At 40.2% G+C, this 27,008-nt stretch overlaps 2 protein-coding genes across 2 annotated transcripts; both read right to left on the bottom strand.

Annotated features, from left to right (window-relative positions):
- Positions 1 to 5,921: 5,921 nt before the first annotated feature.
- On the bottom strand, positions 5,922 to 8,933 carry LOC133791551 (uncharacterized). Its single transcript, XM_062229473.1, has 3 exons — positions 8,835 to 8,933; positions 6,615 to 8,246; positions 5,922 to 6,527 (listed from the first exon to the last, which is right to left on the bottom strand). Exons 1-3 carry the CDS (start codon positions 8,931 to 8,933, stop codon positions 5,922 to 5,924), a joined length of 2,337 nt encoding a protein of 778 aa, XP_062085457.1.
- Positions 8,934 to 10,008: 1,075 nt separating this feature from the next.
- On the bottom strand, positions 10,009 to 13,901 carry LOC133791077 (protein TRM32). Its single transcript, XM_062228965.1, has 6 exons — positions 13,883 to 13,901; positions 13,644 to 13,778; positions 12,769 to 12,990; positions 12,474 to 12,559; positions 10,863 to 12,336; positions 10,009 to 10,734 (listed from the first exon to the last, which is right to left on the bottom strand). Exons 3-6 carry the CDS (start codon positions 12,920 to 12,922, stop codon positions 10,112 to 10,114), a joined length of 2,337 nt encoding a protein of 778 aa, XP_062084949.1. The 5' UTR covers positions 12,923 to 12,990; positions 13,644 to 13,778; positions 13,883 to 13,901; the 3' UTR covers positions 10,009 to 10,111.
- Between the last annotated feature and the right edge of the window lie 13,107 nt (positions 13,902 to 27,008).

Genomic DNA, 27,008 nt, shown 5'->3' with positions numbered 1-27,008 from the left:
CCACCCAACCCGAATAATCCACTCAAATCAACCCGAAAAAACTGCCAAAAATCGCAACCCAAATAAACCGACAAAAAATTAAACCGCACAATTGTTACATTGGGCGGGTTGAAAGTCATTATCAACCCGCCCAACATAACCCGACCCACCCAATTTAGAGTTTACTATTTTTTTAATACATTTAAATATATTAATATATTATCTACATAATTAAATTTATATTTTTTTTAATTGTATTTGGACTTTGGTTTGTAATTGGACTTTAGACTATATTAATTTTCCTTTTCATTTTAAGGATATATGTTTGTTACTTTGTTTAATACTTTTAATGTTGATGTAATTATTAATATATTGCCAATTAATCCAAATAAATATATAAATTAATTAAGTTTTGTTTTATTTTTTTTACTATAAATTCAAAATATTATTTTAAGCCTAAAAAGATAAATATTATTCTCAAGGCCAGAATGAGAACTTTTGCCTGGACTCCACATGACATGCCCGGAATAGACCCTTCTGTCATGAGTCACAGCTTGAATATCTCCAACAACTTCCCACCTGTCAAGCAGAAGCAGAGGAGGTTTGCTCCAGAGGTGAATCAAGTCATACAAGAGGAGGTCCAACGGCTCATGAGCATAGGGGCAATCGAAGAATGCTTATACCCCAGTTGGCTCGCCAACCCCGTCGTGGTGCCAAAGAATAATGGGAAAAAGAGAGTGTGCATAGACTACACAAATTTAAACAAAGTGTGTCCCAAGGATAGCTACCCTCTACCAAAGATCGATCAGATGATAGACGCCACGACAGGATATGAAAGGATGAGCTTCCTTGACGCTTACTCCGGATACAATCAGATCCCCATGAAATCAGAGGATCGAATTCATACGGCTTTCATAACAGAGGGTGGTTTATATTGCTACAAAGTTATGCCCTTCGGACTAAAGAATGCAGGCGCAACGTACCAGAGGCTCATGCACAAGCTGTTTTCCCCATTACTCGGGAGAAATATGGAGGTTTATATTGACGATATATGGTCATGAAGTCCAAACAAGGCTCTTCACATATAGACGACTTGACTGAGTGTTTCGACATCCTTGATGCTTATAAAATGAAATTAAACCCCTCGAAATGTGTCTTTGGGGTGTCCTCTGGACAGTTCTTGGGATACGTCGTCAGTCAGAGGGGCATCGAGGCGAACCCAACACAAATTGCATCCCTCTCACAAGTCAAAGAGCCCCGAACCGTCCAAGACATACAAGCTCTGACAGGCAAAATAGTAGCATTAAGTCGATTCATATCACGAATGTCTGACCGTTGCCAACCCTTCTTGCAATGCATAAAGAAATCTACCAACACCACCTGGGGACCAGAGCAGAAAAAAGCATTGGAAGAACTGAAAACTTATTTGAGCTCTCCTCCTATATTAAGCTCCCCCATTGCTAATGAAGATTTATTCTTATATTTTTCTATCTCACAATTCGCTGTAAGCTCTGTCCTCTTCCGAGAAGAAGCCAATCGTCAGAGGCCGGTGTTCTACTGCAACAAGATGCTTTTGGATGCTAAAAGCCGGTACAGTATGATGGAAAAGTTGGCACTCACACTCCTTACGACAAAGAAGAAGTTACGACAATATTTTGAAAGCCACACCATCGTTGTATATACGGACTATCCATTGAAGCAGGTATTGAGTAAGCCCGACCTCTCTGGAAGGCTATCTAAATGGGCCATTGAGCTAGGGACATACGATATTCAGTATTCGCCACGAAAAGCTAAAAAAGGACAGGTACTCGTCGACTTCCTGGTTGAAATTTAGTCGTTCACCCCCGACGCTCTGCCAGAGTTGTTAGAATCAAAAGATCAATGGGTGTGGACGATGTACACTGACGGGGCATCCAATTCCCAGGGGGCTGGTATTGGCGTCATATTAGAAGCTCCCTCGGGCCTCAAAATCGAAGAAGCCATTCGTTTAGAGCAATCCACAACGAATAATGAAGCAGAATATGAGGCACTAATCTATAGTTTGGAACTCGCACGAGAAATGGGAATCCAATGTCTGAATGTCAGAGGCGACTCGCAGCTTATGATAGAGCAAGTGGCTGGAAATTTTGATACCAAAGCACCCCATCTGGCTAGCCTTCTACAGAAGATAACTGACTTACGATCGCATTTTCGCCAGTTCGAACTCATACAAGTACCCAGGGAGAAAAATCAGAAGGCCGACGCCCTTGCCAAATTAGCTTCTGCGGGAGGATGCACACACCAGTCCTCCATATCTATAAGCCGATCAAGCAGAGACAGGGAAGTCTATTCAACCTCATCAGAACCTGAATGCTGGATAAATCCGATCATAAAATACTTAACCACCTCCGAGCTCCCACCTAATCCGAAAGATGTAAAGCTTCTGCGCCTTCGGGCACAACGCTATTCCATGATTAATGGGACGTTGTACCGAAAATCCTTCAACGGCCCATACCTACGGTGTTTGCGCCCATCAGAAGCTAAAAAATTATTAGAGGAAATACATGAGGGGACATGTGGAAATCACACAGGGGGACGAAGCTTGGCACACAAGGCACTTACAGCAGGGTATTACTGGCCATACATGATGACAGAAGTGCGAGATTATGCCAAAAAATGCGACAAATGCCAACGGTTTGCACCCACCATCCATCAACCTGCTCAAACCTTACACTCCATCGTTGCACCTTGGCTTTTTGCAAAATGGGGTATGGATGTAGTAGGTGAACTACCTAAGGCTGCTGGTGGAAGACGGTATGCTCTTGTAGCCACTGATTACTTCACAAAATGGGTTGTGGCAGAGGCATACGTCACGGTCAGCAAAACAGACACTATGTCCTTCATCTGGAAGCATATTATATGTCAATTTGGAATACCCTGGGAGATAGTCGTGGACAATGGAACTCCATTCCAAAATGCGAAGGTACAAGAACTATGCGACACGTACAAGATCAAGCTAAGCTTTGCCTCTGTCACCTACCCACAGGGCAATGGACAAGCAGAGGCTTCCAACAAAGTTATCTTCGCCAACATCAAGAAGAATTTGGAAGACAAAAAAGGAGCGTGGGTAGAAGAATTACCAAAAGTATTATGGGCTTATAGGACAACAAAAAGATCCTCCACGGGGAAATCGCCCTACACCATGGTATATGGAACAGAGGTCGTCATCCCAACAGAAGTCGGTCTACCTACACTTCGGACAGAGATCGCATCTGACCCAACAACAAACAACATTCAACTGCTGCACAACCTGGACCTTCTAGAAGAAGCACGTACAATGGCACAATTGCGACTAGAGAATTATCAAAAGGTCACAGAACGCTACTACAACAAAAGGGTCCACTCATGCACATTTCGAGAAGGTGATTGGGTTCTGCGTAAGATCACAGGCAACAAGAAGAAGCTAGAGCCTAACTGGGAAGGGCCTTTCCAAATCATTAAAGTACTAGGCAGAGGGTCTTACACTCTAAAGAATGTACGTAGTGGGAAAATCGTACCCCGTACTTGGAATTCAATGTCTTTAAAGAAATATTATTGCTAATAGTTGTACTGTGTAATTCAAAAGTAATACAACAACTTTCCATTTTTTCATATTCTTTTAAATTTCTCTTGTATATTCAATTCCTTGGCATTATTATCAACCATATTTCGCCAAATCAGACACGTGACAATTAACTTTTCACTCAAAAGGGTTCCTCAATTATATCCTCACCTAACTTTGTAACATTATTCACGTGTACTCAAAAACCACCTACCACAATGGCTATATATAAACAATTATCTGACGCTTGAAGTTGCCAACATCCCCCAGCAATGCACCGTATGTCCTTAATCTCAATACATACACCTACACTTCAATAAACAAAGAGCAATGATAAAACATAGCAAGGCTCACACCCCACACGTTGGCACCAGGCTGAATCTCAATAGTTCGTGGCAACAAGGCCACTACACACAATCTGCGTACACGATCCTACCACCTCTGCGTACACGTTACACTGGATTTTGTACCACATTCTAATCTGACTTGACTAAGCTCACAAGGAGCTACGGCCAGCCATTTCGCAGTCTAATCTGCCCTGACTACACTGATCTGGCCGTCCAACGGAGGTGCACTGCAAACCCTACCCTCTTACCCGCATAAGAGGAGCACCTCCTGCTGTCTAATCTGCCCTGACTATCACAGTAGAACCATCTGCTGTCATGCTTCGGATTCCTCTCCAATATACACTAGCTGGTTTGGCAATCCAAGGCTGGGAGGAACTTTTCCCGCAGTCGCACCCATATCCTGCACAATGGGTGCCTCTGACAGGATACGCGGCAGCCCAAACGACCCCTCACCACACTACACGGTATGGGTGCATTGGAAAGATACCTGCCTCGTAATTTTTCACCTCTTTGCATCTGCCTTGACGTTCGGTCTGGATCACATTAACCCCTCTGATCCCATGGGAAAATTTCCGTCTCTAAAGGCCGAGCCCGTTCCGATCAAGACCACTACAACTACTCCCTACGAGTAAGAAGGTCTGCCACCCCACAATAATGGCAACGTCGCAGAAATGCAACACAATTATCACTATAGTTTACATTGGCAGATGCTAAGTAGGGGCACACATATTTGCTCAATTCCTTTCTCAATAAACAAAAATGCATATTTGTACTATACCTTAAATAAGCAGATGCTAAGCATCCGATCAGAAGACGATGTATACTCAAAAATAACAATAAATCAGAAGTTGTTATTTATAAGTTATGTTACATTAACAATAATATTAACTCCTCATTTCATAATTGATCTATTCTCTACGAACAACTATTTTCTTGCCCATAATTAATCCCACTCAATACGACGCATATACTCTGCCATCGCACTCTCTAGCTTCGGATGGCCTAACCCATAACGTTCACATGATATGTAGTACGAGATGCCACTTCTGATAAGCTCTTCCATAGCCCATGTTGAGTAAAGCCACTGTGGGTTGTCAAAGATTCTCCTCAAAAAGGGAACCTTCGTCCACTCACGATGCTCACCTGCAACAACAATGCTGTCAGCTCCAACCCTTCATCAAAACACCAAGACGGATCAATCACACAAACACTTAACTGGGCATCCTCTCCCACCATCTGTATAACCTTTTGCTGTATTTCGCACGGAATGGCCTAAAGGGCCTACGAAGCCTCTGATCCGAGTAAACCATACGACTCACACCTGTCATCACGCCTTCGATTAAGTCCTAAACAACAACAACCACATACACTACACACACCAAGACAACCAATAGGAAACAAGGTTCTATTTGCATTGATAATTTGCTCTATTACAATCAACTACATATGAACGGCCTAAAGAGCCCAAAGAATGTATATACAGAAATTAATTCACAACAAAACATGACAAGAGTTAACAAAACGATAGTGTGTCGTTCATTCTACGACACCTCTTTCACCATCTGGCTTGCCCTTTGCAACAGACACGGATCCTAATGCCTTCTGATCAGACGCCACAATGGCAACACTATCTTCAACAGCTTCCCCATTGGCATTATACATTGACCCCAGCGCGTCGCCCCTCAGCTTCAACTTCTCCAGATGGCACGGTGGATAGGAAATCTGCAAATCCCCAAGTTCATTCAAGTACTTGTCGACGTCATACTCTCTTATTTTTACATCAACGCTCTTACAATACATCTTCAGTTTTGCCCATTAATCCTCTGGGGTCTGCCTCTTATTACGCAATGCCAGATCCAGGTACTTCGCAGTATCTACTTCAGCCACCCTCGCAAGCTTGCGTTCGGTGATCTCCCGATCTTGAATACGCTGCCTAGTGGTTTCAATCGCTACCTTTGCTGCCCTTTGCAAAAGTAAAAACATTACGGAATCAACACACGTGTTTTATGGGCCAATTAATTTTCTAATGCATCAGTAACAAAAGAAGAGTCGCATACCTCTGCCATCTCCTCCAACTGCTTCTTGGCTTCGGTTACCGCCTCTTCTGCTTCCTTCAACTTCTTCCCTAAAAGAAGTTCAGCTTCCAGCTTCTGTTTCTTGGCCTCCGCTGCGCTGGCCTCAAGACTGTTTGCCTTTTGCTCCAGCTCTTTTTTCTCTTTCTCTAAGGTCTCCTTATCAGTCTGCAACGACACAACATCTTCTTTAAGGTCGTTCATCATACTGCTAAGCTTCTCCATGCGGGCTTCATGCTGAACGCATAATTGACTTTTCTCCATCCACTTATTGGTCATATCCACCAAATCGGCTTTTAGTTTATCTCGCTCTACTTCGAACCCGACAGTGCTTATCAGCTTCTCCTCTGTGGCAGTCACCCTCTTTTTTGCCTTTACCAGCTCTGTTTCTAACCTCTTGATGGCCTCCACAAGCACGTCTCGATTCGCCTCGGGCATCTTTCTCCCTAACCGCTCCTCTTCTAATTTCGCCATCTGCTCCGCCAGTTTGGAACCATTCTGCATAGCCGCCGCATATTCCCGCCTTGCAGCAGATGCGCATACACAGCTCTGTGAAAAATAACTTACACCCATTAAAGATAACATCTTATACATATCAAGAGATATAAACAAGCCCAGATTTTTGAATCAACTTACCATCCAGATGTGATCTGATACTTGTTGTAGCAAATCACCCTGCCCACTCAAGGATCCAATCGCTTCTGCCGGCAGATGGGGCCTACTTATACGTAGCATTTCATCCATAACTTCTGCAGACGCAGAAGGCCCATATTCTGACACAACTTCGGCTCTGTCACTTGCTTCTCCACCTGCAAGCGCAGCTGCAGAAGCAACGGGGGCAGCTGGCTTCCCACCTTCTGCTAACGTCGACACCATAATGCTATCAGACGCCAACGCAACCGTCCCCGCGCCAAAAGAATACGTCTTCGAAGGGCGTATAAATATGCTATCATCTTCACCCAAATCACTGGGGAGGTACATCGGCGTATGCACGGCAGAAGATGTTAGCTGCTCCAAGAAAGCGCTAGGAGATTCAAAAGTGTTAGTATCCTTCGGGGACACCGCAATAAATTCTCCTGGATGAGACTCAGAAGTGGTAGGCGATAATAAGGAAACGTCAGCACTGAGAATGTCAACATCTGTCGCTTCGACAACCCCTGATTCCTGACACCCAGAGATGGTTTCAGGCACAACGGCTTTACTTGCCTCAACTGGCAGAGGAGTGGTATCCGTAGCCTCAAAACCATCTCCAAAGGCATCCTCTAGAAGCTTATTTTTACGAGAGGCAGAGGAAGGGCGTCTCCCCTCTGAGCCACGTTTATGACCAATGACAGACCCCTCAGCCAGATCTGAAGCAGAGGGCAATGCCTCTGACGGCTTCGCACAGACAGCAGGCGACTTCACCTCCAACGGTAAGCCACCCTGCACTCCATCTCCAGTCGTCACTCCTGATAATTTGGACGGAGAAGAGGAAATGCCCTCTACATGAGCCACCCCTTCTGAGCCTGCTGCCAAGGTAGACCCAATTGCAGGTGAAGTAGAAGACGCCCCAGGTAAATGCCCAACGAGGGTAGATCCCCGCGGTTTCTTGCACAACGAGAGAGCCTGGCCCGTTGGTAATTTCCCTGGGGTAAGTTTGGGGATTGCGAAAGCAGATCCTTGAGTAGTGGGGGCAGAACCTTTTGGGATCCGAAGCTTCGACGAAATGCATTTCCCGTCGTCCGAATCTTCGGAAGAGGACTCCTCACGCTCCTTTCTTATTCCTAAGGCGTCTGTAGGCAAAGGCACTTGCTGAAGAGGCTGAATTTGCAGAGCGTCAGAAGGCGTGGACGATCGCCCTTGGATGCGAGAAGACCTGCGCGATAAGTCGGACTTGTCAGGGGAAGACTCTGCAGCCAGCCCAGAACCCTCCTTCTTTTTACCCTTTGGGACCCCTTGACGCTTGGCACACGCAGCGTAGGCTTCAGAACACGCCCTTTCGAACTCAGCCTTCGTCAATGACAGAGTTGAAGGAGTAGGAGGGGATTTCTTCAGGAAAGCTCCCAGCTGCTTCGCGCATGCTGCTGTAATCTTGCCTAGGGTCATGTCACCCTTCTGCGATCTAACCCGCACAGCTCCAGGGTCGACTCGATCCACAAAACAAAGCCGAGTCATAATCTGCATACAGTAGGGGTTCAATACACCCCTGATACTAATGGCATTCTCCTTTGATTCATGTAGAAGCCCCTTCTCTGTTAGCTTGCTCTGTCGCTCAAAGCTCATGCTAACCTGGGGCCAAGAAAAATCTGATACAAAGAATCGAAGCAGCAGTACAGAAAGTTAAAACTAGTAGAAAATCATCCAGATATGATTAATTCACATTAAAATTAATGAGAAACAGAATGAAAAACCTGACTCACCTTTTATAAACACCCTGGCCAGAGGAAAAATTTCCTGAGGCACGAACTCAGGATACCACGCTCCTCCAACAGCGAAGAAGTATTTATCCTAATTTCGATGGGAGCTATCGAAATCGGTGAAGATTGTCCGATCCTTTTTGGGAGAGAGGTAGAAAGTTTTCCAAGGCTTTCCCTCTATCACCTTGTTCGTAGACTTGGTGAAGCACGCGTAAATGTCGTCCCATTGAATATTGACATTCCTGAGGCTCCCTATCATCTGAGCCCCGATTATAGACTGAATAGCATTTGGGAGAAATTGCGAAATGTGAGCCCCGGAGTTTGAAATTATCTGAACAAGCAGAGCCGGGAGAGGGAAGCGGAGCCATTCGATGTGTCTCAAACTCATGACTATCTCAGTAGGCTTCACTACGTCCTTAAATTACCATTCTCGAAGCTCGGCCTCCGAGAGCATCCTCACCGTGACATTGTCTGGAATGTCGAGCGATTTACGCATGCGTTCGAATGCACTTTTGTATCCATCACGATCCATAGGGTCGGGAGATGAGCGAGAAGACATTATCACACCGAATGAGATGATTGTCGAAGGTTTGAGCTGAAGGAAATCTCTAGGGTTTTCTTCAAAGCTTCTCTTTGGAAGTTGGAACAAAGTTTGGGAATTTGAATGAAAATTATTTTGAAACAAAAACTACTTAAATGAAAGGCAAAATTTTGAGCCAAACGTTTTACTCGATAACCGTGTTCGCATTAAGTGTAACTTGTCAGGTAATCAAATAATCATGTACCTACGGATTGCCTCGGTTTACGGAGAATGACGGCTTTAGGCGAACCTTTTGGTGTTGAAGAGTCGGCCCAAGATTCTAACAGATCAACACACCACGCCTGTCCGAAGCTTGGGCCAGGGGGCATCTGTTGGGCCCAAAATATTCGGCCCGAAAACACTTGCCTCATTTATCAAATATTCAAAACGGAGCGTTTTAACAAAGAGAGGTTCCGAAGGCAGAAGCTGCGAGTCAGAGGCAATCCGCGCCTCTGACCCCTGAGCAAGACATATTAAAAGTCAGTATTTTTGGAGGGAAATTAAGTTATTCTCTTTCCCCCTTTCCAGGGTTCGCTTGAACCAATTAACTGCTTTGTATTTTTCATCCTATAAATAATGAGATTTTGAGAGGAGAAAGGGATCGAACTTTGAACTGACTTAAGCATCGGAGTGTCTTTCTTGCAGGTGATCCCGACGAGTCAAAGGCAGATTTCATCACCAGAGTAGAAGCAAGTTTTCATTCATTGTTGGGTTTTTACTTCCAGATATAGAAAGACAAATTGTTGTCCCAACACTAACACATTATATTTATACAAATTGTCACGATACAAATTGTTAGCATTAGAGAAAGAAAAAGTGAAGGATAGTGAAAGAATGAGTGAGAAGTGAGAGAGGGAACAGAGAGATGATAAATATTTTTAAACATTTCAATTATATATATTATGATCTTATTTGAAAATATTTTGAAAAAACTCATGTTAACTATTTTTCAAAATAATGGTTCAAAAATTATTTTTGAAAATAAAGAGTCTCCAAATTATAATTTATTTGAAAAGGAGAGCATGAAAATAGTTTAATAAATACTCAAAAAAAAAAAAAAAATTCATATAATTATCCTAGCTAGTTTCATCAAGAAATATATATTTACATATGTATACGTATACTGTATTACAAAATTTGATGGTGAAAATGAAGAATCAAAATATGATTTCATCCAATAGTTGATCAAAGATCAAATCCTCAAGTTCCAGCGCCACTGTTTCCGACTCCCACTGCACGTGCATCCAACCTTGTCCCTTGGCCAAGTCTCGAGCCACCACATCGTCCAGTGTCTGGTCCAACTCCGGCCTCAGCGTCAAACTTTTGTTCGTTCTTTCCCACACCTCTTCCACTAGATGTTGCCCCTTATGTGTTCGACGAATGGTCGACCCGAACGAAAATTCTCTGGGGAAGTATGTGTAAGATTTCTCAATCATCTTCCCAAGTGTCTCGTTCACCAAGTCAAACAGAATATGGCGGCTGATGAAGCTAGCAGTGTCTGCAACTTCTTCTTCTTCACTGATGATGAGATCATGGCCAAAGCAGTTCTCCTCTTCTTCCATCTCCTTGAAAAGGGAAGGACTTAGTGGTTGGTCTAGCGAGTGCCATGCCCAATCCTGCTCGTCGTTGACCGTGAAGCCAGACACGTGGAGTAGAAATTGAACGTAGTTGAACTCAGCGTTTTCGGTCATTTCGGACTCAAAGCGACAAGAAAGGTTGCTGCCTCCGGTTGTGATTTTGATTTCGGTAATGTCTTCTTGGAGGAGTGAAAATTCCGGGTCTGAAAGAGTTTAGCCATGAGAATAATACAAATTAGCATAAGCTAACCTTGAAAGAGTCAATTTAGCTCTTGGTTTATAAGTTTGAATTTTGATTATTTATGAACTATTAACATCAATTTGTGATTACCTTCTGATGTAAGGAACTCTGTAGAGCTGGTTAAGTCATTCGATTGACGATTTTCAATAACTGATTCATAATTTGCTTGTAAAAGCTCTTCTTTTGGATCCATTGTCACACTAATCTCTTCCTCTTGATGATCACGGCTTTCTCTAGCTGTAGCTGTAGCTGACTCATCTTCATCCTTAACATTGGCATCTGTAATAGAGATTCTCTTTTCACTTCCATTCACAGTTAAGCTGTCTGAGTATTCAAAATTTTCACTGCTTTCACTTCTCTGCAATTCAATCTCTAGAACAGCTTCTAAGGGTTCAGAGTGATATGGACCACTCTGATTGTCTCTATCTTTACTTGTTCTATGATCCACTAGAGTCTTAATTGGCATTCCTAAACGAAAAGGCGCATCATGGGATGTGCCATTCAGAAAGGAAGAAAAGGCGAGATCAGGAAGAGACAGATTCCTTCTGCAGGATTTTCGAGTATTAGAAGTAACTTTTTCTTCAACTGTCACTCTTAGGCTCCTAGAATGGCTGTACTTGGGCACCACCCTACTACCTAAAGTGTTTTCAAACAACTGAGTATATCTATCTAATGATTCATTTAGAGAAGATGTTCTTCTCACACGGTGGAGTCTTCGCCTTCTGAGATCATCATTCTTGTTATCATCTTGGCCAATAGTTATCTCCAGTCTTTCAGACATCTCTCTCCCATCAATGGAGTTCCTACCTCCAAAAATGTCACCTTGGTAACTGGCTTCAGGTGTGTGGCCATTTTCTGTTTTGCTCTCCTTGAGTGCTTGCTTTATTTTCTGCTTGATAATTCTGAAACGGTTCAAAACCAATTGATTCCATCCATGGCTATTGACACTGTCTATTGTATCACCATCTGCTGTTGTGGACTTTGTATAATGATCCTTTTGAAACTCTGAACCTTCCAACTTGAGCGCTTGAGTGCCCGCGACTGCTTTTTCTCCATTCAGGAAGAACCAAACTTCATTTTGCTTGTGCTTAAGTGTACTAGGCCTGATATTTCTAGTTTGTGAAGAATTGGGTACAGGAAATGATCTTGATTTGGTTAATCGAACCTTGATATTGGAATTCTTGAGGCCATGGAATTGGTTTTTGCGAACATCCGGACCTTGCAGTAACTTCAAGAAAAATTCTTTGTTTACCTTGAAGATCTCCAGTATGTCAACACAATCATTGAGATGGTTTTGATTGGAAATATTTGTACTCAGCTGGCTATCTTTCATTATATCCTGGCTTATATTGGAGTCGTTTACTATATCACTGACAGTATCTGGTTTTCCCTTACCAGTACCTGTATGGCCCAAATAATTTTCTGAAGACTCTGAATGATGAACTGGATTAGCTCTTTGCAACCATGACCGCATTGGGAAGCTCAGAATCCAGCCTCTATGCGGTTTAACGCGAGATCTTCCAGACCTGCTTGCAGGAACTGAATCTGTACTCTGTTGCCTGACCTGAAATATTCAAATTAAGACATGCTATTAGAGAGCACTTTCAACCTCATGATAAAGATTAAAAAACCAACCAATATGAACAACTTCTAATTATCACTACTTCTATAAAAGATCAAAGATATGCTATATGAACTTACCAGAAAGGGTTCTGCATCAGCTGTATCAATAATAAACACTTCATCAGAGCCACTGTTCTTTGAAATTCTTTTCTTATTTCCATTGTCTACAAACAATACAACTTATAAGTTCATAATTCAAGTCTCAAGAGAAGCATAGATGTGCAGCACAAACAGATGAAACTGCCAAGTCACAAGTTCACAAAAGCTTTCATTCTCAGAGCTTTTACAGATATAATTTACATAAGAAAGTGTGCTAAATTCACATGGTTGAAAGAAATGAGAAAACGGAACAAAAAAAATTGAGAGAATTTACGTTTGATGCGTCTTTTTCCACCGTTCTTTTTGTGAGGCATCAATTTTTTGACACTTTGCCAGTGATGGTGGTCAAGAAAATGCATTATGCCGCACAAGCAGCCTGGATAGTTCCCGTCAACAATGGAGTCATTCCGCTGTAAATGTTTTCCCATTGTTTCTTCCTGGTGTCCTATGAAGCTTCAGAACCACAATCCACTTTGAGGAGATTAAATTGAAATACCTGAAAATTTAAATAAACAGCACATGTAATGCACTCATTTAAAATTGTGGACCAGCCACTAAAGGAGAATAAGCACGCACAAAAAGACCAAGAGCAATAGAGCAGACCACACCAACCAAACAAAACACAAAACACAAAACACAAAACACGAAAAGATCCCTCCACATATCCAGGTTTCCATATACCAATTATATCATTTTTTTGTCTTTGGTCAATCTTCTAGGCTGGAAGAAATTAATATTGTACTCATCCATAACAGGAAATAATAACAAATACCTTTCTGTTAATTTTGCTTTTCTATTTTAGATATTCTTTTCTTTTTTTCGGGGGGTTAGTAGTAACTGTAAAGATAAATTCTTCAAAAGACAATCAAAGCATTCAGATTGTAAACAGCAACATAATAAATGTTTTTTGTAAGTCATAATCTGAGAAAAAAATTATTAAAATCAATAAAGACCCTTGTAGACAAACGCTATTAATTAAAAAGAGATAAAAGCATATAAGATTAGATTTTCATCAAAAACTTAATACCAACAAAAAACAAAGATTTGCAAATCAATCAAAAAAAAAATTATGGGTGCTAAGACAAGCAACAAGAAGAAAACCAAAAAAAAGCTAATATATATTTATATATATAAATTCCAAGCTCCAACCTTGAGACTGGGAGAAGGGAATGAAAGCTTTTGTCAACTCTTCTTAAGTCATTCTAGAAAAGATGCAAACAATTTCCAGAGCCATATATGGTTGAGGTTTGATAAAAAGGTGGGAAAGGTGATCAAGAGTGAGATCTGTACAAACAAGTATAGACTAATTAAAAGAAAGCAACATATATATATATACATATATATACAAAGATAAGTTTGAATTGAATAAATCAAAATGAAAATAATACTTATTATGGTGGTGACGTAGAGGACCAAGTAGAAGAAGAAGAAGACGAAAAAGAAGAAAGGTAGTTAGTCTTCCTTATACATAGGACCCGGGAAAGTAATGTATAGGCGCCAAAAACTCTATGCTGAGTGATGATGATGATTTAACTGCCAATAATATGTATGCATAATATGGTCCAATTTTTTCTCTGACTAAGCCTTTGGTCCAAACTCCAACGCTAGACGCCAAGTCTTTAAAGCAATTCTAGCTAAAGGGACCACGCTTTTGAGATTAGAATTAGATGACCAGCCACATTGAAGAAAACAAGACTTGGAAAGCTTTTCATTAATTAATCTAAGTCTATTATTTTAATTAGTTTTCAAACTTTGATTGATTGATTATTTATATATTTCTCATTGGTTAGTTTTATAATAATTGGAAATATTATCTCCTTGTGTTGAAAATTAAATAAACTTAAAAAGCTTTTTCCCCCATAATTTGAGCATCTCATGCTTAAAATTACCTTATTATTAAAAAAATATGCTCAAGTTAAAAAACATTAGAAATCTTAAAGGAAAAACATAAGATTTTGCACTAAATTTTCATCGAAATTACATTAGAAAGAAATTCTAATCGAATTTGTATTGCATTTTCATCTAAATTTCATTATAAAGACATTTTAAAACCAAAGAAAGAAAGATAGGGAAAATTGTGTGAGAAGTATTTTGCTTCAAGTTTCATTTACAAGTATAATTTTCGAATGTTGTTTTTTTAACTTTGAGCATATTTTTTTTAAAGTAGATTGCTTTTAAGCATGAATACTCTAACTTTCGTTTGTAAATGGAACGAAAGGTAATTGAAGACATTAAAAAGTAGGAGATTGAAACATGAAATTCGATCATTTTTTTTATCTATATATAATTGAGATTAGACTATCAATATAGTTTACTAAAATTTTATTGTATTTAGTATTTCTTAATTATAATATATCTTTAAAAAATATTGTCATATATGATATTTATTCTAAATAAAGTTGTCAGACTTTAAGTAAGAGAACTTTCAAATTATACAAATTAAACATTTTATAATTTGATTTTTCTTTTCTAAATAAACTATCCATTATCAAATCCATGATTAAAAAAAATTGACTTTTGTTTCACGTTTTGTGGTATCTAAAAATAATAAACGAAATAGAATGTCAAATAAGTCCTAATAACATATTTCGACTTTTAAATTTCTGTTATGATGTGAGATCCACAATAATGATTCTTTTTTTGTGGTGAGAGTAGACATATTAAATTATAATGCTTTCATTATTCACGTTTTCAATTATCGCCCATTAAGCATTAGTGTAAATGTGGCAAAGTCACATATCATTATTTCTCTCTCTCTCTTTTTTTTCATTGTGTTTTTTTTTCTTTATTAGCCACTTCAATAATCAACAGTTCATTATTTCTGTTTTCAAACTCAAAGGTATTACGCTACTTCTAATTCCCCAAAAAAAAAACACAAATAATTATGACAGATCTACTAAGAATTTTATTTGAAATTAAGTAGTGTATATTTTTTAAGGTTATACTTGAATTTCTTCTTGTCCCCTAAGAATACATTAGAAGCAAAGTAATAAGAGGTTAGGTGTGGTTAAACAAGTGTATGCAATTAATTACTATTTTGTTGTTGTTGTTAATCTGAGCTCTTTTAACGCGTCGGAGGAGTTGGTGTGGTTGATGTTGTTGGTTGAAATATTGCTCAACCAAGATCAAATAAATAGTCAACTAACAATGTTCCCAGCTATAACTTATTTTTGTCTTGGTCCTTCTCTGTTTAGTTTCCTTAAAAAGACGTGTGTTTTGTTTGAAACCTACCTACTACTCTTTGAAAATAAGGCAACCAAACTGCCTATCTTCTAAATAAAATAAATTATTCATGTATAAAAAAAATCATTCTTTTCTCTTGATTTTTCTAACCAAATTAACTAATAAAAGTAAAATTCAATTACAAGGTTAAATCTTCTTGCGTATAAACAAATTAGGCTTGCACCTAGTGGTGCTTGGACTACCTTGAGGACTCTACAGATTGTTCTCTACCCAAAGGTGACTTCCTCAAGTTCGATGTGATACTTGAGGTAACTTGTTGATCTATTGTGCAACTCTAAAGGTAGAGGTACATTATCTTGTCATGAGGTCAATCCTCGTGCTAAACACATTGGTAATGATGTTTGCAGCTAGGGCTGTGCAAAAAATTTTACAACCCGCCCAACACGAATAAACCGCCCAAACCAACCCGAAAAAACCGCCAAAAAATACAACCCGAATAAACCGACCAAAATTTAAACCGCCCAATTGTTACATTGGGCGGGTTGAAAATAATTATCAACCCGCCCAATATAACCCAACCCGCCCAATTAAGAATTTATTATTTTTAATATATTCAAATAAATATATAAATTAATTAAGTTTTGTTTTAATTTTTTTACTATAAATTTAAAATATTGTTTTAAGTTTAAAAATATAAACTTCACACTATTAGTACTAGTATTTAAAAGAAAAAAATTACAAAAATGTTAAAAAAAAAATATCACTTTTGTTTGAGCGGGTTGACCCGACCAACCCACAAAAAAAACATACCATTTCGGTTTGGGCAGGTTAACCCAACCAACCCGCCCAAATTATTGGACGAGTTAAAAATAAATTTCTTAATTGGGCAAGCTACGGGTCACTTTTGCTAACCCGATTATGACATTGGACGGGTAAAAATGTCTTGTAACCCGACCAACCCGCCCAATGCTCAGCCCTATTTGCAGCTGCCTTCAGGCCACCAAAACGAGAAGACGACTTGCAAACCCGATAGTTATCGGTGCCATACCTTGGAATAGGCAAAGCCTCCCATTTTTATCGCGTTAGGGTTGGAATTATTGTAGGGCTATACTAGTAGTTAACACTACCTAGTCTAATCAACGACCTAAACTCAAACTTCAGTTGATTTTAATAATCTAACAATTGGGAGCATTCTAGGACTTTGTCTATAAAAAGGAGTTCAACCACCTCATTTACCTCAAGCTGAAGCTTAACATTTAAATTCTCTATCTACAATTAAAACACTTTCTCACTATTACTTACAAACATTTTTCTAGAAGAAAAAAAATTCCCTAGAGCATTTACTCTTATTTTTTGTCATTCATACTTCTCCACTAAAGATTATTTGGCAGGTAACAAACCGATCTTTCAGGACAAGTTCTAAGGGAGAATCTACTATATGACTTCGAGTTCGAACCTACTTTGATGATAGAATTTAAAACTCGAGCCTATTAGAGTATGATGTCCCACATTGAATAAGTGTAAGAATATTGAGCCAATAATAAGAACACGGGTAACTCCACTAATTACCAATTGGTTTTAAGATGGAGTCACATGATTCTTTTCATGGTATCATGAGTCAATTCCCTAGTGGGCATTCGATCCACACCAATCCAAAGAGTGAGTCAACTTAAAAAAACGCTTGAGATCCGCACAATGCAATAGAACACTTAAGATCCAAATAGTGAGCTAAGTCGTACGAGATCTGCATAGTGCAAAAAGACACTTGAGATCCAAAAAATAATAAGCGAGCTAAAAAAATGGTAAGAATATTGAGTCATTAATAAGAACATGAGTAACTCCACTAATTACCAATTGGGTTCAAGATGAAGCCTCATGATTTTTGTTAGAGTCAATTAACAATTACTTTCCACTACTACAAATATAGGTTTTCTCTGCCCTTTTTTTTCAACCTTAAAATAAAAAGCTCAAAGAAAAGGTTTGAACGAATATCACATCCAATACCCGCCTAAAAAAAATACTATGTTATTGCAGTTTTTAAAAAAGACGCTGTGTAAAGTTGTAAGCATGGGGAAGCTGTGACTTTTTACCGCGGTTTTTATGAAAAAACAGAAAAGTCCTCTTCCCTTATACTCGACCCCAACCCTTCACTCTCCCCATTTACCTCAGTCTCTCATTTCAATCGCGCACAAGAACGGAAAACCCATCTTCCCCAGCCACGGTAATCACCATCTTCACCTTTTTTATGTGTGTTTTTTTTTTTTTAAATTTCCACATTAATGATTTAAATCATGTATATATTCATAAAAATGATTTATTTTGAATTTTTAGGCCAAAAATGAAATTTTTTTGAGTGAGTTTAATGAGGTTTTAATGTATGTTTATAGGTTGGTGTTTTTGCATGTTTTGAACGTTTTTGAATGTTTATGGAGGATTAGAATACATTTTTATTCTTCAAAATAGGTATTGATCTCTTAAATTTGACTTTTTTTTTTAATATTTCAGATTTTGTGAACTTTTTATATTATTTACCTAATGTATTTGTTTTTATTTTAACTATGTTAATAATTTATAAAGAGTAATAATTTAGGATACGCTATAGAAAAAGAGGAAACCCTGCTCAATTTATAGGTAACTAGATCTCACACTTCTTGAACTTCGCATAGAGTCTGTGCTCTCTCAGCCTTTGTAAAACCCACTTGAGATGTTGCTCATGTTCTGCCTCTGACTGAGAATAAACTAGTATATCATCAATAAAGACAATCACAAACCAAACTAGATAATGCTTGAACACCATGTTCATCAAATCCATAAAAGTTGTTGGGGCATTAGTCAAACCAAATGACATGACCAGGAACTCATAATTCTCATATCTGGTGCGAAAAGTTGTCTTCGGTATTTTGTCCTCCTTGATCCTCAGCTAGTGATAACCAGATCGAAGATCAATATTTGAAAATACAGTCTTGCACTGTAACTAATCAAACATGTCATCTATCATTGGCAAAGCATACTTGTTCTTGATGGTTAGTTTGTTCAGTTCCCTGTAATCAATGCAAATCCTCAGAGAACCATCATTCTTCTTCACAAATAAGGTTGACGCATCCCATGGAGAGAAATTGGGTCTAATAAAACCCAAGTCTAACAACTCCTGTAATTGTACATTCATATCTTTCAACTCTGCTGAGGCCATTCTGTACGTTGCCCTAGACACTGGCTCTGTCCCTGGTGTCAGTTCAATAACAAACTCTTTCTCTCTATGTGGTGGCAACCCTGGAAAATCCTTTGGAAACACATCCAGAAACTCACAGACTAGTGTGGCCTTTTCTGGTACCACTGACCCGACCTAGGTGGTGTCCACCACACTACCTAGGAATCATATGCAACCACCTTGCAATAGGTTTCTCGCCCTTAATGGGGATATCATAGGTACACGGGGTCCATGCACAGTGCTAACAAAAACAAAGGGATCCTTACCCTCAGGCTCAAAGGTTACCATCTTCTTTTTGCAGTATATAGTTGCCCCATACTTAAGTAACCAGTCCATATCCAAAATCATATCGAAATCATCCATACCCATTCAATCAAGTCCACTGACAACTCCCTGCTATCAACTACTACTGGCAGTGATCTGGTCAATCTTCTAGAGACTACTAACTCCCTACTGAGCAATAAAGTCTCAAACCCCACAGTATAATAGTCACATGGTCTACACAGTCTATCAATTTTTCTACTAGAAACAAACGAATGTGTAACACAAGAACCAATCAAAACAGTATAAGCGGTTCCAGCACTAGAAAGCTAACTTGTCACTACTGAGGGACTAGCCTCAGCCTCTGCCTATGTCAACGCGAACACTCGAGCTGGAGTCAAGCTGTCTGCTTTATTTGGTTCCTCTTTCTTTGCTCTCGAGCATACTTTCTTCAAATGTCCCACTATCCCGCATAAAAAGCAGGCATTTGCCCGACATTCTCCCAGATGGCGTCTTATACATCTAGCACACTCTGGGTAGGTCCTCCAGACCTCATTGCCGCCCTGGCGGCCTATCTGTATACCCTTTGGCCTCCTGTCGGGGCCTGAAACTAACAAAGTATCTAGAGCCTTTCTTTTCTAGTCATTAGGGCCTCCGCCTCTACCAAAAGTTGTAAATGGAGGTCCTATCCTCCTAATATCTCTTCTAGCCATGTTCTCGCGCCAGATCTTATTCTCAGTGTCCTCTACATAAGGGCTTTCTCTACCACCTGTGCATATGTCGTCAGCCCAGGCACAGTGGTAATTCGAACGTCTTGAGCTATCATAGGCTGTAACCTCTGAAGGAACCTTTCCTTGTCCCATCTATGGGCACCAAGTCTGTAGCAAACTTGGCCAGTTTGTCAAACTTCAGTGCATATTCTATCACTGACATATTCCCCTGTAGCAGCCTATTCAATTCTTCCGCCTTTGCAGCCCTAACTTCATCATTGTAGTACTTTTCATTAAACAAAGTTCTGAACTTTTCCCAATCCATGGTATTCACGAACCTGGTCTGGGATATTACTTCCCACCAAATTCGGGCATTCTCCTAAAACATATATGTGGCACAAGTCACTCCTTCATTACCAACTACCTTTATGAAGTCCAAGATAGCGGTAATCATACTTATCCATTGTTTGGCCTTAACCGGATCTTCACTACCCTAAAAAATTGGAGGGTGTTGCTTTTTGAATATTTCATAAAGGGGTTCCCATCTGTTCTCAGCGTCTGGCGGTTGCACTACTATCGGTACTAATGCAAGTGGAACGTTCCCTGCTGGAACTTGTTATTGTCTCAATAGGCGGATCTCTTATTCTTGTCTCTGTAATCTAGCTTGCATACCAGCAAGCATTTGCTGCCAGTTCTCTGGAGCTGGCGGAGGGGCCTGGCCCTGATTATCTTCCTGGGCCTGTATTTCTTGGTTGGCTAATCTATCTGACTGGATTGAAATCATACTTCCAAGTTTATTTGCAGTTAACAACTCGACCTATCAGGTAGTGATAACAGTACCTGTAACACCCTGAATAGTCAGAATTGTTACACTGTGTGTTAAAAATAATGCTTAACTCATTAAGCGAGTTGTTTGGACATAAAAGTATAATTAGGGTTAAACGACAGTTTAAGTATCAAAAGTTTTGGTCAAAAGTTGGACTTTCCATTTAAAAGGTTAAGTAATTACAAGGGATCCCAAAAGTTTCAAATAAATACACGTTCATCAAAAATAAATACAGGCTTAGCCGACCTAAGCTGCAAATTTTCAACTAAAGACTCATATTCCCGAAAATATCTCGACTGTGGAGGGCGAGCAAGCTAAGTATGTACACACTGCCCCCATAGCTCTCCAAATCATGGCTAGTCAAACTTTCCTTAGCCCTTACCTCCACCACGAAGCACCCGTGAGCCGAGGCCCAGCAAGAAAACCCAACAATCATACATATAATCAGATAACATTATCCTATATTGTATACTCTGTAACCACATCTTACTCATATAGACTTTCCAACGATATATTTTCCAAATAATATATGAATCATGCCGAGTGGATGGATATCACATCCTTATGATGGCCTCGCCACTATGGCGGATATCACATCCGAGTTATGGCCCCGCCACTACGACATAAATTACACATGTAATGTCGTTAACGGTCTCCCGACCAAGCAATCAGTACCAACAAATATGACAGCATAAATTCAAACACAGTAGACATTCAACTATAATGGTATCATGGCACACTCCCTCCCGTGCCCTACAATTGGGGTGCACGCCCTACATTGGGTGCAATAAAAAAATTTCTTACCTCGAGTCATATGTGATAGGGTAAGGTGACAACGATCACGATCCTTTCCTTTTTGAGCCTTGCAGTACCCCCTAGTCACAGCATAATAATGGATATCCATCAAGAACTAAATCAATTACAAGCTTCAATATTGATTCCTAGCCTCTGGGCACTCAAATTCTACTAAATCGGGGTAGCAGAATCCTTCCCTAGCCTTTGGGTTTGAGTTCCCGTACTCAAAAACCCTATTTGGCCAATAACTCCAATTTGAGTTGCAGCGCCCCTCACAAGTGTCACAACCCTTCCTAAGTCAAAGAGCCCAGCCCTCATTTTTCCTAGAAACGAGCCACGATGCAGCCCACTAAGCGTCGTAGTGCCATGGCTGTAACACCCTAATTCCTTACAACAATTACCATGTGATTTATAAATGTGACATTAGCTCGCTAATCAAGGTTTTAAGTTAAAAAGTGAGATTAAACCAAAGTAAAGACTTGTTTAATGAACATTAGATAAAACGTTTTGGTCATTCATTAAAATTCGTAAAAATGTTACATTGGGATCCCAAAATACTGTTTTAAAATACATTTACAATCCAAAGATTTGGTACAGTCGACCAAGGCGACAAAAGCAAACATTCACCACGTGTTCTTTAAAGCAACCCCATGGTGGCGGCCAGGTAGACCAAACATGTAAACACTGCTCCATGCCCTCCAACTCATGGTTGTTCGAAATTTTTCCTTCCTCTTACCTGCACCACAGAGCATCCGTGACCTAAGGCCCATCAAGAGAACTTCAAGCATGGCATACAATAATTTACTTCAACAAATACATATTTAATCATAGACAACAAGTAATTAAACGTTTCCATTAGAATGCATAACATAACCACAGTAGAATAGCCTAATAACACAATGGCGTAACAGCCTAATAGTACCTCAATACAACAACACAATAGTATAATAACATGGCAACACAATAACACAACAGCTCAATACTACAACAGCAGAATACCACAGCAGCGGCCTCTGCCGATCAGGGTGCGTTACTTGGCAGCCAGTTTGCAGTCCTAGCGAACGGGTGTGTACAACACCCTTGAGGGTCTCGCTCTGGCGGCCTGCATTCAACATGCTTAATGTCGATCCTGGCCCCTTGCCGTACCCAGCTTCTTGCCATTCCTGGCCTTCGCCGTCCACTCACAAACTTGCATCACATAGCATAATATTCACATATATTTAAATGCATGTTAAACATAAGCATTAGGGTTGAGCCCTACAATACAAACAATAGGGCCACGCCCTGCTCTACGGGTACAAACAGTTCTCTTACCTAATGTCCCGAGCTGACAACCTAAAGCGATCCCAAGCACGATTCCTAATCCCGAGTCTCAGCGGTAAAACATAGTCACACCGTATTACTAAATATCCACCACGATCTAAATCAATTAACAACCTTTGAAATAACATACTAGCCACTGGGACCTCGAATTCTACTAAACCGGGTAGTAGAATCCTTCCCGAGCCTAAACATTTGGGTTCCTGAGCCTAAAACCTTCATTTGGCCAAAAATGCCTATTTGAGTCATGGCCCAGCCCTTAAGGGTGGCGCGCTCAAGTCAGAGAGCATTGCTCTCACGTTTGGGAAACAAGGGCCACAGCGCAAGCTAAGGCGTGCCGCGGTGCCTGGGTAAAATCAGAGGCTCCCAGCCTTTTTGTTCATGGGGGTCGCGGCGCCTGAAGAACAAGGCTGCAGCTCGGACATGCGAACCCAGAAATCCTTGCATCTTTCACAAGCTAAACTTCCTGATATTCAATCTAAACATACTCTAATGCCAGAATTGAGTCCCTTAATAACTCCACCACACTTAGACAGTGCCAGCACCCTAGAAAGCTAGCTAAATCACCCAATTCAAACCAAATTCAACTCAAGCCTAGAACTTAGCTAAGCTTCCTTCTCAACATAATTTACCAAAGGAAACATGGTAATAACCTTACCTCAATTAAGGAATTAGACTTTTAGCTATGCCCCAATTATTCCAAGCTTTAAGTCCTTCAAGCCTTTAGCCAATTTCCCCAAGAGTTCTCTGAAAGTTTCCACAGAATTTCCAACCCCTTAGAGAGAGAGAGAAGGAAGGTGAGTGTGTGTGTGTGTGTGTTGTGATTTCCCCTATTTTCTGGTTAGTTCTAGAGACTTGGGCCAAAACCAAGACTATCCCCCCAGGTATAAAATGCCCATTTTATCCCCAAGACCAACCTTAGCTTCCTAGTATCACCAAGGGCAAAGTCTTCCTTGCCACATCCCGCTAATTCCTCGAGTGTACTATAAATCCACATTTAATCCTGACATACCCAAATAATTACTAATACTTACCCATTACCCGGTGAACCCCAAGCATATGCCAAGTTCTCAAAATACCCCTAGGCTCACCCTGAGCCGAGTATCTGAGCCTGTTGTGATTATTCTGCTAATCTGCTCCCTAGGATCATCTCAGACCACACATCTCAAAGATATCCTCATAACAATGGAGTCTCACTCATAACACATGCATAATAACATATATGCCCTCAACAAACAAAATTACAAACACGCCCCTTTTCACATAAATGGGCCCACATGCATATTTAATACACACAAACATGCATGTCTAATCATATTACCACATAATTCATTTATGACACATCATCATGCATAAAATCCATTACTCGCTCATAAAATCTAAATTAGGCCCTCCAAGCACTGTAGTCAAGGCACTCAACCTTAATATCAAATTCGGGACGTTACAACTATCCCCTCCTTATCAGAATTTCGTCCTCGAAATTTATTCAAATACTTTGGGATACCAATCCCGCAAACTTAAATATAATCCCAGAATCAGGTCCTTTACTTTGTCACTACTTGCAACACGTTCGCAAGTACGATAGTCTTAATCTGAAAGACTTCCTCTCTTTTATCCAGAATTCCACTGGCTTTTTTGAACAAAGTAAGTTGCACTAAATTTCCAAGGTCTCCTCACCCAATCAGGGGTTGTACTCGTCACCCCTTTCTTCAACATTGGCAACAGTAACACCTTGTAATCCTCTATCCATACTGGGTAAGGCCAAACTATAGGCCCCTGGCCTTATCCCTATTAGGATCTCACAAACATATGTCTACTCTACAGTCAAACTCCTATTTCCTTTCTGAACCATCTTATCCTTGTTAGTTCATAATACACGGAGGACACAAAGCCCTCAATCTTGGAACTACACATTCCCATATCTATACTTGCGAACTCTTATGTCCTTGTAATAATGTAGACACTTCAGCCCTCAACGTTCTTAATAATTTCACTGGTCCTCTGAGCCATTTATGAACTAGGATACTTCCTGTCCCTTGAGTTCATTTTCTGGAATAAGCACTTCTCATTCCTTGTCTCACATTATCCTACTTAGAGTCACTTTATGAACCTTTTTCCAGAACTTGGGAGTCCATGCGTCCCAAATAGACACTATCAACCTCGGTGTCCAATGGAGACGTACGGTCTCCTTTCTTACCAACTCCTGATATCTCACTCACACCAACCATGGTGTGTCAACCCAATAGGCCAAATCACAAATTTTGCATCCACTCATCTCATCTATAATTCAAGGTGATCCATCCCTAGGGTCCATAATCCTATCCCTCTATACTAACTCCAAGATACACCAGTGTCATAATAGCCCTTATGGCCTCTGATTATCATCTCTTGTTTACTAAACGATTAGGTCGTGCACCTCCCGATATACAAATTGTAGTCTCAACATCCATTTAAACTTCCTAGATGCACTAACCGTAAGGGGTGATTTAAGGTTCATTCTGCATCTTCCCCTCAATGCCAGTATCCTTTGGAATACCCATTTGATCTACATATCTTAACCCATCTATTCCAAAGTGGTAGGATTCTTAACCTTTCCTACAAGACCTTCTTCATGTGTTTCAATATTCTTTCATAGGAATATATCCGCCAATTATCAATCACAGGTTCCAAACCAATCCCGGTCATTACTTCATTCTAATCGTGGCTAATTGGCATTACTATCAACTCAACATCCAAAGTAGAACATCTGAGTCCCACACTGAGCATCTATGTTCTTATTCCTCTTTCCATCATGAAGCATGAATAGCTTTCATTTCCAATCTACACACGAGCGCACCCTTATTGCACTGTAATTCCACACTTTAAGCAAGGACAATGTCTTTCCCATCGTTCTCCTATACCAGTCCATTACGTACAAACTCTAATGCCATGATGTGTGAATCAATCTTCATTATAACTTCTAGAAATCTAGTACACAACTATCCATTCAGACAAAGTTTATGTTCTCATGTTACTTCAGTCAAAGTATGGTTGTTCTCGAAGTTGCCTCAAGTAGTAGTCGATAAGTTCCACTGGTTTTACTATGCTTTTCGCCAGGCGTTCCTTTAGTAATTTCCCTACGATTTCCATCTTGATTACCTCATACACGATTCCATTACCTCCCATAGTATGACCTTGAATGTCCTCTGGAGAAATCAGAACTTGTTCCTCTTGGAACCTTACCTGTAACCCTGCTTCTTTAGCCTTAGTACTATCAATGAAGTTGTTATTCCTGTTCCGCTTCTAACTGGGAGTGGTCTGAAACATCCTTAATCAATTTGATTACAAATTATCCTTACCATCCATGTACTCTCTACTTGTCGAACTTACCTAGGTCACTGAAGCATTGGCCAGTTTAAAAGACTTCACTAATAATCCATCACATCCTACTTAGTGCAAGAGGCAATTCTTGAAACGTCTTTTGCCTTGATCCTCATTTGGTTAATTCTTGAGAACATTGTCCTACCCTTGCAACCGACAATGAATCCTTCATTCCTGGCAAACGGTGTTGGCATATCCCATGATAAGATGTTTTGTTCGATCAACCCTCAAGCCAAATACTTCTTCAACTGAACCTTTAATTATTTCAGCTGAGCTAGTGTCATTCTTCATAATGTCCCTAATATTGATTCTATCTCTGCTTTTATCCCGTAGCGCAGTCAATTCCCTATATGTGACAATTATCCCATTGAATCCCCGTGAACCCATATGGAGCCTCACCAGCCGATCCAGTATTCATCTGGTCTAACTGATATAAACTCAGTCGTATCTTCCTCAACAGCTAGGCACCTTGTAACTGCAACCGGGTCCTTTATGACCTCATAAGTCACCATCTTATTTTACAGTCCATAGTTGTCCCTTATTTGATCAACAAATCCACACTCACGATTACCTTGTGTACCTCATAGAACTAGCTCAATCAATTACTACCAATTTTCCCAGATAGATGCTAAAATCTCAAGCCCCATGGTGTGACAACCATATAGCATGTGCCACATGTCGATGTCTCTCCTGAAAGGTATGTAGCACCAAACTCAATCAGCTCAATTTATAAACAGGAATAAGAACTAGAAACCCAGTCGATCACCTCTGAGGGGCTAGCCTCGAGCTCTCACTATATTGAGACGGTCACTCAAACTAGGGTAGGGCTATCTGTACTCTCTAGTCCTCTC

This window comes from Humulus lupulus, chromosome 7 (assembly GCF_963169125.1).
Source record: "Humulus lupulus chromosome 7, drHumLupu1.1, whole genome shotgun sequence".
NCBI classification, from domain to species: domain Eukaryota; kingdom Viridiplantae; phylum Streptophyta; class Magnoliopsida; order Rosales; family Cannabaceae; genus Humulus; species Humulus lupulus.
This window is presented reverse-complemented; position numbering and strand designations above follow the sequence as displayed.